Genomic DNA, 14,831 nt, shown 5'->3' on the forward strand with positions numbered 1-14,831 from the left:
CATGATGGTCTCCTATTGCCTGATCCAAGGCACATCGACAATATGCCAACTCGATACACCGTTCCACAGCGCTCAAGCTGAGAGGGCTTTGTACCGAGGCGGTCTCCCGTCGGTCGACTCGAGGCACATCGGTAAAATGCCGAGCCCACTGACCAAGATGTCTCTTGGATAAATGACTAATGTTGTATATCGACAAGGCTTGGAATTATACGTATAGGGATCCAGATATGGGGGAATTCGCTTGCTCGCTCAGACAATCAATAAGATCTCATGATCTGTGGGATGAGCAAGATAACGACCATAAACACTGAGAGTTACAAGTTCATAATAGAGCGTGATTTATGAAATTATAAAGAGGAGCGTGAGATTCATGTTGGTAACGCTACACCATTATATATAGCAATGATTAGGTCTAAGAAGAGGGGGGTTACTCTCATCGAATGTTCTAGGTCAAGATTGTTGTCAAGTTCTTTTAGCACGGTACCGCTAAGGGTTCTTCGACGGCGGTCTCCAACACCGGAATAATAATCTATTAATTTTTAATTTGAAATAAAGTAGAAAGAAAGAGTGGAAGATTTTGATAAAATACAATATAGTAAGAATTTAGAGAAAAATTGAGATTAAGAAGCGAAAATATTAAAATTAAAGAAAAAATGAAGATTAAGAAGTAAAAAAATTATGTTTGAAAAAGAACAAGTGAGGGTAAAGAGATTACAAATAAATCTAAAAATTAAAATCTCAACTTGAAACATCCTATTGATTTGTAAACACCACTAGTACAAACTAATATTTATGGAATATAAATCTTAACTATTCATCACTACTAATGGTCACCAACAAATCTTAATCGTTTGATAACTTTTGTTTTCATCTTTATAGTTAATGATTTGTATGATCTCTTTTTCAAATCTTTAAATTTTCCATCATAACCTTGTCATAGGGATTGAAAGATAATATTTTAACATTTATTCAAAATAATACACAAAAGTACTATCAATACTTGTAGATGAAATGTTTTTAAAAGACTACTTTTTTGATATTATTGAAAACTGATGGTGATAACATTGGTTCACGGAAGAAACACTCATCTGAAATTTCTTCTTTCAAATCCATCCCGTAGTACACCAATCGAGTAGACGAACAATTTTATTTAAGGATGTTTCTTTCTACAACTTCCCGTTGCTTGTTAGAACAAGCGAGTAAAATTGTACGGTTCTCGTTCAACACCAACAAATAAGAAAAACTATAACGTAAACAAAAATTAAAGTAGATGGCAGATAACTTGAAGAATTCATTTAATGACTATTTAGAGTTACACCACTAGAGTTTAATTTGTATTGCACAAAATAATGAGAAATAACGTGTCTTAATAGGACTCATAAAATCCGCTCAAAAAAAAAAATAGGACTCATAAAATTGGAGCAAGAAAAAATAGGACTCACAAAAAACTTCAAACAACTTCTGTGAGTTGCACCAAGTTTCTGCTCTGAGTGAAATATACATCCATTAAAAATACATGGTTCGGGGGATCTTAAATTTAATGGTAAAGCACCACGATTCTGTGATTGAGATGGTCTTTTTTTAAGAGACAAAGAATAAAATTACCTTAAATAGCAAAGCAATATTTTTCACGGTCATTATATAAATACGAATTTCACCTTTGTTATTGGTTGGATGATGCCTCCTCTTTAATAAGAATTTGGGCTTTCCGTACCTGCGAACGACAAGTAACCACATGGCTTAAACAAGTTTCAGCAATCACTAATAACAGCGTAGTTCACTTTAAAGATACTATTTAATGGACATGTTATAAAGAAACAGAGTGACTCGTGTAATTTAATCATGGTGAGAAATCAAAAAAAGAAAATAAAACAAAACTGTTCCATTCCGTGCCAAAACGCCACGCATACCTCTTTTTGCCAATCATATCTCATGGTAACAATAGCCAAGATCAATGTTTGAAACACCGTTCCACTCATCATTCCGGTCCACATACCCTGCGAGTAGAATAAATAAACATCACGGTCGAAAACTAATTTTAACCATAGAGAACAAAAGGTGCACAGCATAAAGTGTTGCCTTCACAATTAAGCACTCTGAATAGTTCATATTTCCGTGGCAAGTTTAGCCAAATTTACATTATCTGGATCCATAATTGGCATATTATGAAACAGTATAGGTTAGGCACACTTACAACAATAGCCGAAGGCAGCAACCAGCCTAGGAGAACCCCAAGAGGTATTCCAACCATGTAGTAACTGCCAATGTTTATATAAGCCACTATTGCTTGACGACCAGATCCAACTGCCACCCCTGAAGAACAGATACCAGCACTAAGGACAATGTCAGAAATTGTAATTTGAGTTGAGTGCTTATAAAGTGTATTAGATACTCACCTGAAAGAACTGGTTGAATGCAATTAAGAAGAATAGTAAAAGCTAACAACACTGACAGTTCATTGACCATTTGGATAACAGACGAGCTCGATGTAAAGATCAAGGCAAGATTCTTGTTGAAGAAGAGGATAATCAACCAAAATACAAATCCCACCAGTACAGTAATTACCACAGAAACCACAGTTGCAAATTTTGCACCTTCTGCATTGCCTGCGCCAAGCTCGTTTGCTACACGCACCCTGAGTTCAAGAATGTTAGATGATTAAAAGGCAGGAAAAATTAGTTGGTTTTGTAATGAGGCAGATTTCTTTTTTTACATCAAACAAATGAATTTTTTGACTTGTATGATTATTTGCTTAAATGTAATAATGAAGGAATCATGTTTGAGATTATTCGCTGACTTGCAGACACACTTTGGCTGTTAAGAACCTACACTTTACATGTATCTACAGGTCTCATCATGCAAGCTCTACTGATAGGTCCAAGACTAGTCGATGTATCAGATAATAAAAACATATACTTCCATATTTTCCCTTTACCTTGACCAATGTCTCCAATAAACCAGTAGATTTTTTCGAAGTTCCATTTAAACTAAAGGAAAGAAGGAACATTTCTATTCAAATATTGGAAAATAAAATCTTGAAAACTTTCAAAGATACTTATGGACTTTTTGTTGAAAAGTAACTCTGAAGAACCTTGTACACTTTTGGAAGCTTATGCATTCGTCGGACACTTGTAAAATATTCTGAATTAAATTACAAAACTTGAGGCAGGAATGTCAATCTGTGATTCTTCAGTATCAGGTTCCTTACTTTTCTAGAGGCTAAACCAAGTGACTTTTGTAACTTCTCAAACATGGAAATGCTTCAGTTTTTCAGCAAAAGGTGTAAGTTGATATGAGGATAATCTCCCAAGAGTTCATCTAACGCGAGTGTTGTCGCAAGACTACTGCAAATGACAAACTCGAGAGTTGACAAACTGACTGAATGTTTTGGTGAAATTCTAACAACTTGGAGACTTAATAACATACTTACAGCAAGCAGAATTAATCATCAAAATATGCTATGTCTTGCATAAAATTTAGGAGAAAGAAAACAATTCAAATCTATAAAACTCACATCAAAAGTAAAAGATAAATCAAAATCTCCTAAATCACCGCATTAATTTTTGACAGCAGTCTCCTTCATTTAACAAAATCATGTCAGCAACTAAGTAAAGAGCAACGGCAGAACAAGACACAATATAAACAACCGCTTCCAATGATTCAACTAGCACAAAACTCGTTCCGAACCTCACAGCATTACTGAAATATACAATTATCTCCAACTGCATTTTCACTAAGGAAACGGGTAACACTCATAACGCAAATCAAAGTTCAAACTATTATCAGTCTACTGTCTTGTCCGAACCTCACACCAGAGTGGTTTTGATTGGATTCACAGGGTTCTGCTTCTGAATATTGATTCCGTTTGAGTAGTACACCACGGAATACTCAACCTCACCGTACACGAGCTAACTGATTTTTCAATTTAGTTAAACTTTTCTCCTTAACAAGACTCCACAATGCACCACATTTTGGGAGAATAAGAAAGGGAGACTTACAACAATGACATACCCGGTTGCACCCAAAAATGCAAGCGGTATCATGGATTCCCAACCATAAATCGTCACACTGCCATGCCAAGTAAGACTTTAATTCAGCAAAAATCCAATAAACCAAGATACGACTAAATTAGAAAGAAAAAACTATGAAAGCACAAATTTACCAAACAGAAAGAGCATCAATTGCAATCTCAGTGTTACGCATATACCCAGACACTATAAGCAACAGTCTGTAATAGAAATTCTCTAACCTGCAATGCACATTAACAACATTCTAAGAATCACATCAACCTCAAAGCAAAGAACCTAGTTGTAAGAAAGCTCACAAACTTCTCAATAAGCACCTACAGGAGAATAAAAAGGCAAATTGAATCAAGCTTCTTTTCATAAGTTTAACTTATGCAACTTAGCTTTTAGATATAAAAGTGGAATTGCATAAATTAAATTTAACTTCCTCCGGTTCAACTAAATGGGAGAGAATCAATACATCCTTTACAAGAGCTATTCATCAACGCGTAACACAGCATACTTTAATCTCGGCCTGCCCATCTCAGCAAAAGGCTAGGAGGAGGGTACGATACATAAATAGAATATAGACTGTTCCGATATTGGAGACCGCCGCTGAAGAGCCCTTAGCGATACCGAGCTAAAAGAACTTGGTAGCAGTCTTGACCTAGAACATTCGATGAGAGTAACCTGCCGCCTTAGACCTAATCATTGCTATATATAACGGTGTAGCGTTATAGACATGAATCGCACTTATGATCCCATAAATCACGCCCCATTATGGACTCGTAACTCCCGGTATTTATTACCGTTCCCACGGATCGTGGGATCTTATTGATTGTCCGAGTGAGCCAGTTAATCTCCCCATATTTGGGTCCCTCTTGTGTGATCGGCATTTTACTGACCTGCCTCTGGTCGGCCAATCTGGCCGGCCAATGGGAGACCACCACGGTACATAGCCCTCCATGCTCGAGCACTAAGGTGCGAAGAGCATGTTAGATCGGTATTTTACTGACGTGCCTTGGATCGGCCAATATGGTCTGCCAATGGGAGACCACCACGGTACATAGCCCTCCTTGCTCGAGCACTAAGGTGCGAAGAGCATGTTAGATCGGTATATTACTGACGTGCCTTGGATCGGCCAATATGGTCGGCCAATGGGAGACCACCACGGTACATTTCCCTCCATGCTCGAGCACTAAGGTGCGAAGAGCATGTTAGATCGGTATTTTACTGACGTGCCTTGGATCGGCCAATATGGTCAGCCAATGGGAGACCACCACGGTACATAGCCCTCCACGCTCGAGCACTAAGGTGCAAAGAGCATGTCAGATAGGCGCTTTGTTGACCTTTTCCGACCTTAAAGTGCTATTCACACTAAGGTTTTGGGTCGTCTAAATTCTGACCTTAAAGTGCTCTTCACACCAAGGTTTGGATCATCAAAATGCCGACCTTAAGTGCTCGTTGCACCAAGGTATTGATCTTCTAAATTCCGACCTTAAAGTGCTCTTCACACTAAGGTTCGGATCGACAAAATGTCGACCTTAAAGTGCTCTTCACACCATGGTCTTGATCGTAAAAAGTCCGACCTTAAGGCGCTCTTCACGCCAAGGTGTAGATCGTTAAAATTCTGACCCTAAAGCGCTCTTCACGCCAAGGTGTAGATCGTAAAAATTTGAACCTTAAAGCGCTATTCACGCCAAGGTATAGATCGTAAAAATTCCGACCTTAAAGCGCTCTTCATGCCAAGGTATAGATTGTAAAATTTCCGACCTTAAAGCGCTCTTCACGCCAAGGTATAGATCGTTAAAATTCCGACCTTAAAGCGCTCTTCCCGCCAAGGTATAGATCGTAAAAATTCCGACCTTAAAGCGCTCTTCACGCCAAGGTATAGGTCGTAAAAATTCCGACCTTAAAGCGCTCTTCACGCCAAGGTATAGATTGTAAAAATTCCGACCTTAAAGCGCTTTTCACGCCAAGGTATAGATTGTTAAAATGCCGACCTTAAAGCGCTCTTCACGCCAAGGTATAGATCGTAAAAATGCCGACCTTAAAGTGCTCTTCACGCCAAGGTTGTAGATCGTTGAAAATGCCGACCTTAAAGCGCTCTTCACGCCAAGGTGTAGATTGTTGAAAATGCCGACCTTAAAGCGCTCTTCACGTCAAGGTATAGATTGTTGAGAATGCCGACCTTAAAGCGCTCTTCACGCCAAGGTTGTAGATTGTTGGTAATGCCGACCTTAAAGCGCTCTTCACGCCAAGGTTGTAGATTGTTGGTAATGCTGACCTTAAAGCGCTCTTCACGCCAAGGTGTAGATTGTTGAAAATGCCGACCTTAAAGCGCTCTTCACGCCAATGTATAGATTGTTGAGAATGCCGACCTTAAAGCGCTCTTCACGCCAAGGTATAGATTGTTGAGAATGCCGACCTTAAAGCGCTCTTCACGCCAAGGTGTTGTTCATCGAAATGCCGACCTTAAAGTGCTCTTCACACCAAGGTTCGGGTTATTCAAGTGTCGATCTTAAGGTGTTCTTCACACCAAGGTATTGTTCGTCGAAATGCCGACCTTAAAGTGCTCTTCACACTAAGGTTCGAGTCATTCAAGTGTCGACCTTAAAGTGCTCTTCACACCAAGGTTTGGGTCTTCTAAATTCTACCAAAAGAGGGTTTATTGGAACCCATTCTTCCTTCGGAAGCAACCGTTGCAGCGCTTGTCTTGTTTCGTCTGATGTCAATGTTTTCTAGCAAAGAGAAGAGGATTAATAACTTCCAATTTGTGACATTTAGAAACAAAATGGAAGAGAAATGGAATCAAGTTCATCAAAGAGTAAATTTCTCATTGCTGATTGGCACCAACTCATAAGTACAGCTGCTTTCAGATATCAAAGTAAACAAGTGAATGAAATGATATGATCTGATGACGACATTACCATGTTCTTACATAAATATTATTCGACAAGATATATGCATTGACAGCCTTAGTAATTAATTTGCAATTTTTTTATCTGACCAGCAAATATGATGAAAGCTTATTGCAACCATCGTAGTAACAATTGTCTTGTTTGTATCAGCACCTAGATGGTTAGATGTTCGGGGACAATGAATCATGTAGCAAATACCAATAATGCTTGACAGTTGACTAGACACTTGGACTTGGGATCCAATTCCAGTAAAAGAAACTAAACTAGTAGTGGGTTGTAATATTAGTAAAAAAAAAATGTAATCATAAATATATATTTTTGAATATAATGTCAATTTCCGAAAGTCACTGAAGAAACATAATATGTGATGCCACCAAACTTATATAACCTGTTTTGAGCCTGATCTCGAAACTCATCCAAGGCGATTGCAAATGCGGTGGACATGGGTATCCACACATATCCCTTAGGACCTACGCCTGGAAGTAAGAGTAGTTCCTCAATTGAGCTAGGTATGTCTCCATCATACTTCACGAGACAAATATTAGCAATTTTCTTCAAGTAACTGGCTTTTCTTGTATAAAATCCAACACGTAAACTAAGAAAATATTGGATCACTCATTTGCCATCAAATCCAGATTATTTGAATCGCATGAGAAAATGGTTTTCAGCAGCCACCATACACTCTTTGGCAAAGAACATACAGGATAAATCAACTTTTTGATGATTTCTTCATCAGCTTTGTTGATTGCATCAGCAGTAAGCAGACCATTTTCACGAAGACGTTGAGTAGCTCCAAGAGTAACATGCTCCTTAGTAACCTATGCATCGTGACCTTCCGATCACACAAGGCAACCAAGGTATGGGATGCAGTTTTACCTGCCCCACGGTGGGCGCCAAAATGTTCCGATATTGGAGACCGCCGCCGAAGAGCCCTTAGCGATACCGAGCTAAAAGAACTTGGTAGCAGTCTTGACCTAGAACATTCGATGAGAGTAACCTGCCGCCTTAGACCTAATCATTGCTATATATAACGGTGTAGCGTTATAGACATGAATCGCACTTATGATCCCATAAATCACGCCCCATTATGGACTCGTAACTCCCGGTATTTATTACCGTTCCCACAGATCGTGGGATCTTATTGATTGTTCGAGTGAGCCAGTTAATCTCCCCATATTTGGGTCCCTCTTGTGTAATCAACATTTTACTGATCTGCCTCTGATCGGCCAATCTAGTCGGCCAATAAGAGACCACCACGGTACATAGACAATATAGACACATCTCATTGTTACTTATTCTCCTACAATTCCTTATCCAAAGCTTATCCTAACTGTAACGATTAGATTTCACTTTAAAGTCAAAGTGAATTGACATAAAGTAAAGTTGCTTCCCTCCACGTGTATCTACCAGAATAGGCAATTTATCAAAATAGGTTATAGACTATATATAAGCTTTCACTCCAAGAATTGAGGCACAAGATGCTGAGACCTGCCGACAATTATTATAACTAATTTGGAGATAGAAAGAAATTAAGAAACACTAACGCAAGCATGAGCCCAGAAGCCAAAGCGAGTTTGAAAAAATCCCAAAGGCCAACGAAAGCTTCAGAAGAAAAGCCACTCCACGAATCGGGGCACCCACCAAACAGGGTATACCCGAGCAGCCCCAAAACCGAGATCCACCACGAGAAACCAATGGTAAGGGCAGTGCCAACGATCCCAATCCTCATTCTATAAACAAAAACCCAACTCACTAACACGTGGATCGCAAGGGCCACCCCCGAAACCCAAGCAACGATTGCGGTCTTCAACTGGCACTGCAAGAACCGCTGCAGCGTGAACTGAAACGGGAAGCTGAGGTGAAACGGGATCAGCCAAACCGCCACCAGCCCCGCCTGCTCCGCCACCGCGACGGGCTGACCCACCAGCTTCAGCAGCGGCGCGGCGAACACGAAAATCGGCAGCATGAGGATCGACGAGAGGAAGAGGACGAGCCAGGAGCGTTGCAAGTAAACGCCCAGCATGCGGTGGTGTCCGGCGCCGTAGGCTTGGCCGCAGAGGGTTTCGAGCGCGCTCGCCATTCCCAGCTAGAGAAGGAATAAGCCAATGTGAGAGTAGAAAATAGTGAGGGAGAAGTGGTGAGTGGTGGAATTACCGTGAAACCGAATGTGATCGAGATGAGGACGGTGCAGGCGATGGAGATGGCGGCGAGGTCGAGGTCTCCGAGGTGGCCGGCGAACGATTGGGTGACGACGGTGATGGAGAACATGGCGAGGCGGGTGAAGATGGAGGGTGCGGCGATGTGGCAGAGTTTCTTGGATTCGGAACATGTTCGTTGGAAGAGAGAGGGTTGTGGCGGCGTTGACCTTATCAGAGGATGCTCTGTTTCGTTCAGGGTGTTATTGTTTGGCATGTTACTGAAGAGCTCAACAAACCTTTGCTTTATCACTTCAATTTTCTTAAAATATATTTTCATCATTTATCTTATTAGTGATGGCAACAAAAGTTAATGGTGGGGATGGGAGTGCTAATAAAGCAGTGATGGTTCGGAATACAATGGTAGATAGAAAGTATTGGTGACAATGATAGTGTACTCTATTGGTAGAAAGCTAGTCACAATAACAATGGTGTTTGTTTATGTGAAGGTAAGGAAATGATTAACAATTTTAATTTGTGTCGCAAAAATTGAAAGATAAAAAAAAATGCTTGTTTCATATGGTAGTGGAGGCGGTGGCACATGGTTACAATTTCCATGTGAATTAGTAGTAAGATATTATTTGGTGGTAATAACAATTAGCAATGGTTACAAATATTGTTATTGAGGTGAAAGTAGAAAAACAATTATAAATTCTAATGGTCAACTTTAAAAATGCAATATTGAAATAAAGAACAACAAAATTGTAAATTGTGTGACAAAGATATTCAGTTTAATATCATTATACATAAGTGAATTAATTTGTTTTAATTTATCTTGACAAGTTAGTAAAATAATGAATTAAAATAAAATCAAATGACCTATTTTGTTACTCATATAGTCATATTTCTATGGTATCTATAACATTGTAAAATGCTAAAATGATTGTACACTACTATTCAGGACCATTACATGGTACAACTATGAAGACTTTAGATAATCATGTAATGATCAACCATTGTGATTTATTATTGACATTAATCTTCTTAAAAATTATAAGAGCATTATCTTTTAGGTTGATAAAAGCATATGAAATGTAAAACTCGAAATAACACCAACTTCATTTGAATCTAGATCGATTCAAACCTAGTCCAATTTGAAATATGAGAGGATAGTAGAAAATTTTATTTTTCACCACTTCATTTCTATTAATTTGGACTTTCTCCACTTGAACCTGTTCAAATTTGATGTATATGTTCACCTATATTGGTTAATATCATGTTGTCTCTATCTCTTACATGTCTTTTATTTTTGCATCAAGTTCTAATATTTTCTACAGTATTATAAATATTTTTTATGTGCACTTAACAAAATATCATATATATTATAACATTTTTAGCACTTATCATATATATTACTCCTTGTTCTAACATTTTTCTACATTATTATGATATGTTTTTTATGTACTAAATAAATTTATTTTAAAAAATAATATTTCTCAAAACACTACTAGAAAAGTGTCATTTTCTTGCAAATTTTCCTGAAAAAAATATTCGTAGAAATTTTTTGCGAATTTTCTTGCAAAAAAATATTCGCATAATTTTTTTGCGAATTTTCCTGCAAGAAAATATTCGCAGAAATTTTTTGCGAATTTATTTGTGAAAAATAATTTACAGATATTTCTTACAAATTTTGCTACAATAATCATAGAAATTTTTTTCCATGGTAAAAATTTGCAGAAAATATTGTAAGAATTTTATTTTGTTTCTTGTAGATTTTCTTGCAAAAATAAATTCGCAAGTAATGTTTACTAAATGGTAGAAAAATTTTGCAGGTAACTTTTCTTGCAGATTTTCCTGCAAATTTTAATCAGCAAGAAAAATAAAAAATATATATATTTAAATTTATAAGTTTAATATTTTAAAAAAACTTCAAGTCCCACATCGATTGAAAATAAAGTAATTAAAGAGTATATAAGTTGGGGCAACACTTACCTAACAAGTTGATTTATATGGTTGAGTGTTAGGCTTATAATCTACAATTTTAGAATTTAAAAGATTATGTATCACATGTTGAAAGCATGGAAACAAATGTTTCAGATGAATTCATTGTGAGCATTTGAAAGTTGAAAAATTATAGATAGAATTTATAGTAATTTTTTAAATTTTTTTCGTAAAAAATATTCCTGCAAAATTTCTTGCGAAAAAATTCACAGGAAACTTTCCTGCGAATTTTTTTTTTGCAGGAAACTTTCCTGCGAATTTTTTTCGCAAGAAATTTTGCAGGAAAATTCCCTGCGAATTTTAAAATTCGCAAAAAAATATTATCCACGAAGGTATTACCTGCAGATAAAATTTCGCAGGAAAATTTGCAGGAACAACGTTTCCTGCAAATTTTTATGAAAAATTCGCAGGAAAAGTCGCATGTAATAAAATAAATTCTAGTAGTGAAAGTTGTATATATAATCCCACGTGTTTCATATTCCCATTACCCATTACCAAGTTGTGTATTAAGGATTTATTTATTTATTTCATGAATGTAAGTAAAAATTAGAATCCCCATCTATAATATAACTAGCTGAGTTAAATATTTATGTAACAACTAACAAGTGAAAAATAATAAAATTATTTTCATTACTGATATAATGTTTATCTAATAAAAAATAAAATCTTCAATTTTTTTTTTTTTATATTCATAACATATATCAATTTTCTATATGAACATAATTGTTTGTTAGTGTTGTATTCCATTTGTAATTGTATAGTTTTGAATAAATTTTAAACGATAATAATAATAATAAAGAGTGTCTTAAAAAAAAGTATATTAAAAAATGTATTATTACTTGGTGGTGGAGAATTGGAATAAATTTATAAAGACTTATATTCGATTATGCCACAGGCAGAATAAAAAAAATGTATTGCTTTGGCTTCTTAATTAACTAAGACCTAATTAATTATTGTACATATATTTGCGCACGTTATTAATGGTATGAAAGCAAACCAAGTTGGTTGCTTTGGCATGATTTCTCAAAGTGGATAACCGTGATATGAATATTTTCTAATCATAATCAAGTCTCGTTTCCCGCTAATTACGTGGAACTCACTCATCTTTTACTTTGAATTTCTCTGTTTGATTGCATTTAAATGAAAATCAGCAAGGTTTTGGTTGTGCTCCCTCGGGAGAAACTCCCTCAAGTTGATGTTTAAAACAATATTAATCTTGTTTATCTCTGCATTTGAACTACTTAATATTATGTCTACTTGCCCACCACCACAAAAAAACTTAACATAGTTTTAAAATAAATCCCAACTGAAGTAATCTTTATGGCGTTTCTGAATGTCCAACTTACGTCAATATTAAGTTGACGGCTGAAGCAGAAGAAACAGGATTATATCGAATAATTGTTTATCATTTTAAATTTTTAATACATATATAACAAACACAAACTTGTAATCTAGCTAGCTGAACTCGAATTGAAGCTTAAACAAAACATTCATCGATTTGATGGGGTATAAAAATGTTAAATGTCAATGGAACGATTTGGTAAAGGATAATGGTATGTGGCATAAAGATTCTTTTCTTTATTGAGCGTTCTAACGAGCTAATTGCAACTTGTTTGTACTTTAATTTGTTTTCAGTCTGTTTAGATTAACTCATTTAATTGGTAACTAAGATGATTAATGTATGATTAACAATTTATTGATCGGCTATTTTTTTAAAAAAGAATAACTAGTCATCCTTTTCCAAATAATCAAAACCGTGAAGAGTTATTCATCGGTGTAATTATCAACTTCGATCAAAAATAGCCCTAAGATTCCAATATTTTTAATTTTTTTTAAAATAATACTCTCATATCTAGTTGAGAAAATAAGATTAGCTTAAATGAAATATTAATGTTACATTTGAATAAAAAAGCATTTTAATCTAAATATATAAATTAAGTATTTGTTAATATATTTAATTCTATCACCGTAGCTAAACAAAACCATTTGATGTCGTGAGAGAATGATTTGGACGAGACAAATGATGATGTGGCTACTGCGTGGAATTTTCTAACTGTTCTAATTGCTACTTGTTGCTCCTGTGCTGGAATATAAAACTAGTTATATGTAAATCTTTAATAGCATACTATTCAAAATAAAACTTACTTTATTACATATATTAATATTTGTACGTCAATAAACTTGCACGATTTCCTTTTAGATAATAAATAGAAATGCATGTTTGATATTCTTCGATATTTTAAGTAAAATTATGGATGAACACTTATACGTTAGTTTACACCTTAAAGATATAAAAAAAAAATGGAAGAGAAATAAATATAAATATATATTAGTATGTTTAGTTTTACATTCATAATCCCATCAAAGATTCTCAAAAAAGTTAATGATTAACATTGACTTTATCTAAGATTGTGTTTTGTTCTAATTTATTTATTTTTATAAAAATAAAATAAATTATAAGATTCATCTTTTCACGTAATACTTACTTCATCTCTCAAATTTTTTCAAAAACAATTGACGTTCATCGATTTTTCTCCCAAGCAAATTGATGTTCATCTATTTCTAACAAAATCAAGATATTGAAATTAAGATAATACGGTATTAAATAATATTTTTTTTCTTCAAATTTATATCTATTAAATATTTTGTAATTCTTGTAAATTAATCTTAAACAACTAAATATTTGAAATGATCGATGTAAATAATAGTTATAGTTTGTTTTAATACCATTTCTCACACAATCAAAATGCTTTCAATTAAAAAAAAATGTTTTCCGGTGAGTTGAATTCAACGACTGTTGGAGCAAAAATTTAAACACGAATAATTTTTTACATGTGAAACGTGATTTTATAACTTTTGAACGAATTTTAAAACACGATAGGATGTGAAATTAGTATATAATATAAGTAATTTTGCAAATTGTGAATTAGTGACGTGGGTGTAAATAAGCATAGTAAAGTGAGAATGGTAGAGTTGAGTTGAGGTTGAGGTTGAGGTTGGGAAAGAGTTTAAATAGAGCCCGCCAATGCATTAAGTGCCACCACACTGAAGTCTCAACAATTATAGAAACATAGAATGAGTCCTTCTTCATATTCTCCGCCACCATCTTCACCACCAAATCATGATTATCCATATTATTCTCCTCCTCCTCCTCTTCCTCCATCACCACCACACTGCAACATGACCAACACAACAAAACCACCACCACCACCACCACCACCTCCACCTCCACCTCCAGTTAATTGTAACATGACGCCACCTTCACAACCACCTCTTCCTCCTGTTCGCTATAACTGCTCATGCCCTCCAAATACAACTTATTATTATCCTCCTCCTCCACCTCCACCTCCACGAACTTATAATTATTATCCTCCTTTTCCTCCTCCACCTCCACCTATTGTGGAGCACAACTACAAAGCTGTTATAGCGGTTTCCGCTTCTCTTGGGGGTATCTTGGTCGCTTTTATCCTCCTTGCTCTTTTATTCCTTGCTAAGCTCAAAAAGAAGAACCCCGTTGAACCTCCACCTCCACCTTCACCACCAACTCCACCTATATATGCTCCTGTTCATGATCAACCACAAACCCTAACCACTACAACTACCTATGAAATCATTCAGATTCAAGAGCCTGGAGGAGATGATGATTGTGAACCTGCCCCTATCTCTCATCATCATTCCTAAGTCACACACTTATACATGTATATAAGATTTAATTAGAATATATATATGGTCTGCATCAAGCATCATCATTTGTTTTTCAAATAAAATAT

General features: G+C 35.8%; 1 protein-coding gene across 3 annotated transcripts; it reads right to left on the reverse strand.

The window, feature by feature from the left end:
• Positions 1–1,278: 1,278 nt before the first annotated feature.
• LOC109802128 (protein DETOXIFICATION 27) lies at positions 1,279–9,551 on the reverse strand. 3 transcript variants are annotated; one of them, XM_020363345.3, is made up of 8 exons: positions 9,080–9,545; positions 8,470–9,011; positions 4,163–4,249; positions 4,012–4,068; positions 2,397–2,635; positions 2,195–2,313; positions 1,911–1,997; positions 1,279–1,714 (listed from the first exon to the last, which is right to left on the reverse strand). In XM_020363345.3, exons 1-8 carry the CDS (start codon positions 9,401–9,403, stop codon positions 1,664–1,666), a joined length of 1,506 nt encoding a protein of 501 aa, XP_020218934.1. In that variant the 5' UTR covers positions 9,404–9,545; the 3' UTR covers positions 1,279–1,663. The 3 variants fall into 3 exon arrangements, 2 of the variants coding, with proteins under 2 accessions (XP_020218934.1, XP_020218937.1); XR_014434694.1 differs by lacking the exon at positions 1,279–1,714 and having other exon boundaries at positions 2,195–2,333; positions 9,080–9,551; XM_020363348.3 differs by lacking the exons at positions 4,012–4,068; positions 4,163–4,249 and having other exon boundaries at positions 9,080–9,544.
• Between the last annotated feature and the right edge of the window lie 5,280 nt (positions 9,552–14,831).

The sequence above is a fragment of the Cajanus cajan genome, chromosome 6 (assembly GCF_000230855.2).
Source record: "Cajanus cajan strain Asha chromosome 6, NIPB_CcT2T_4, whole genome shotgun sequence".
NCBI lineage: Eukaryota > Viridiplantae > Streptophyta > Magnoliopsida > Fabales > Fabaceae > Cajanus > Cajanus cajan.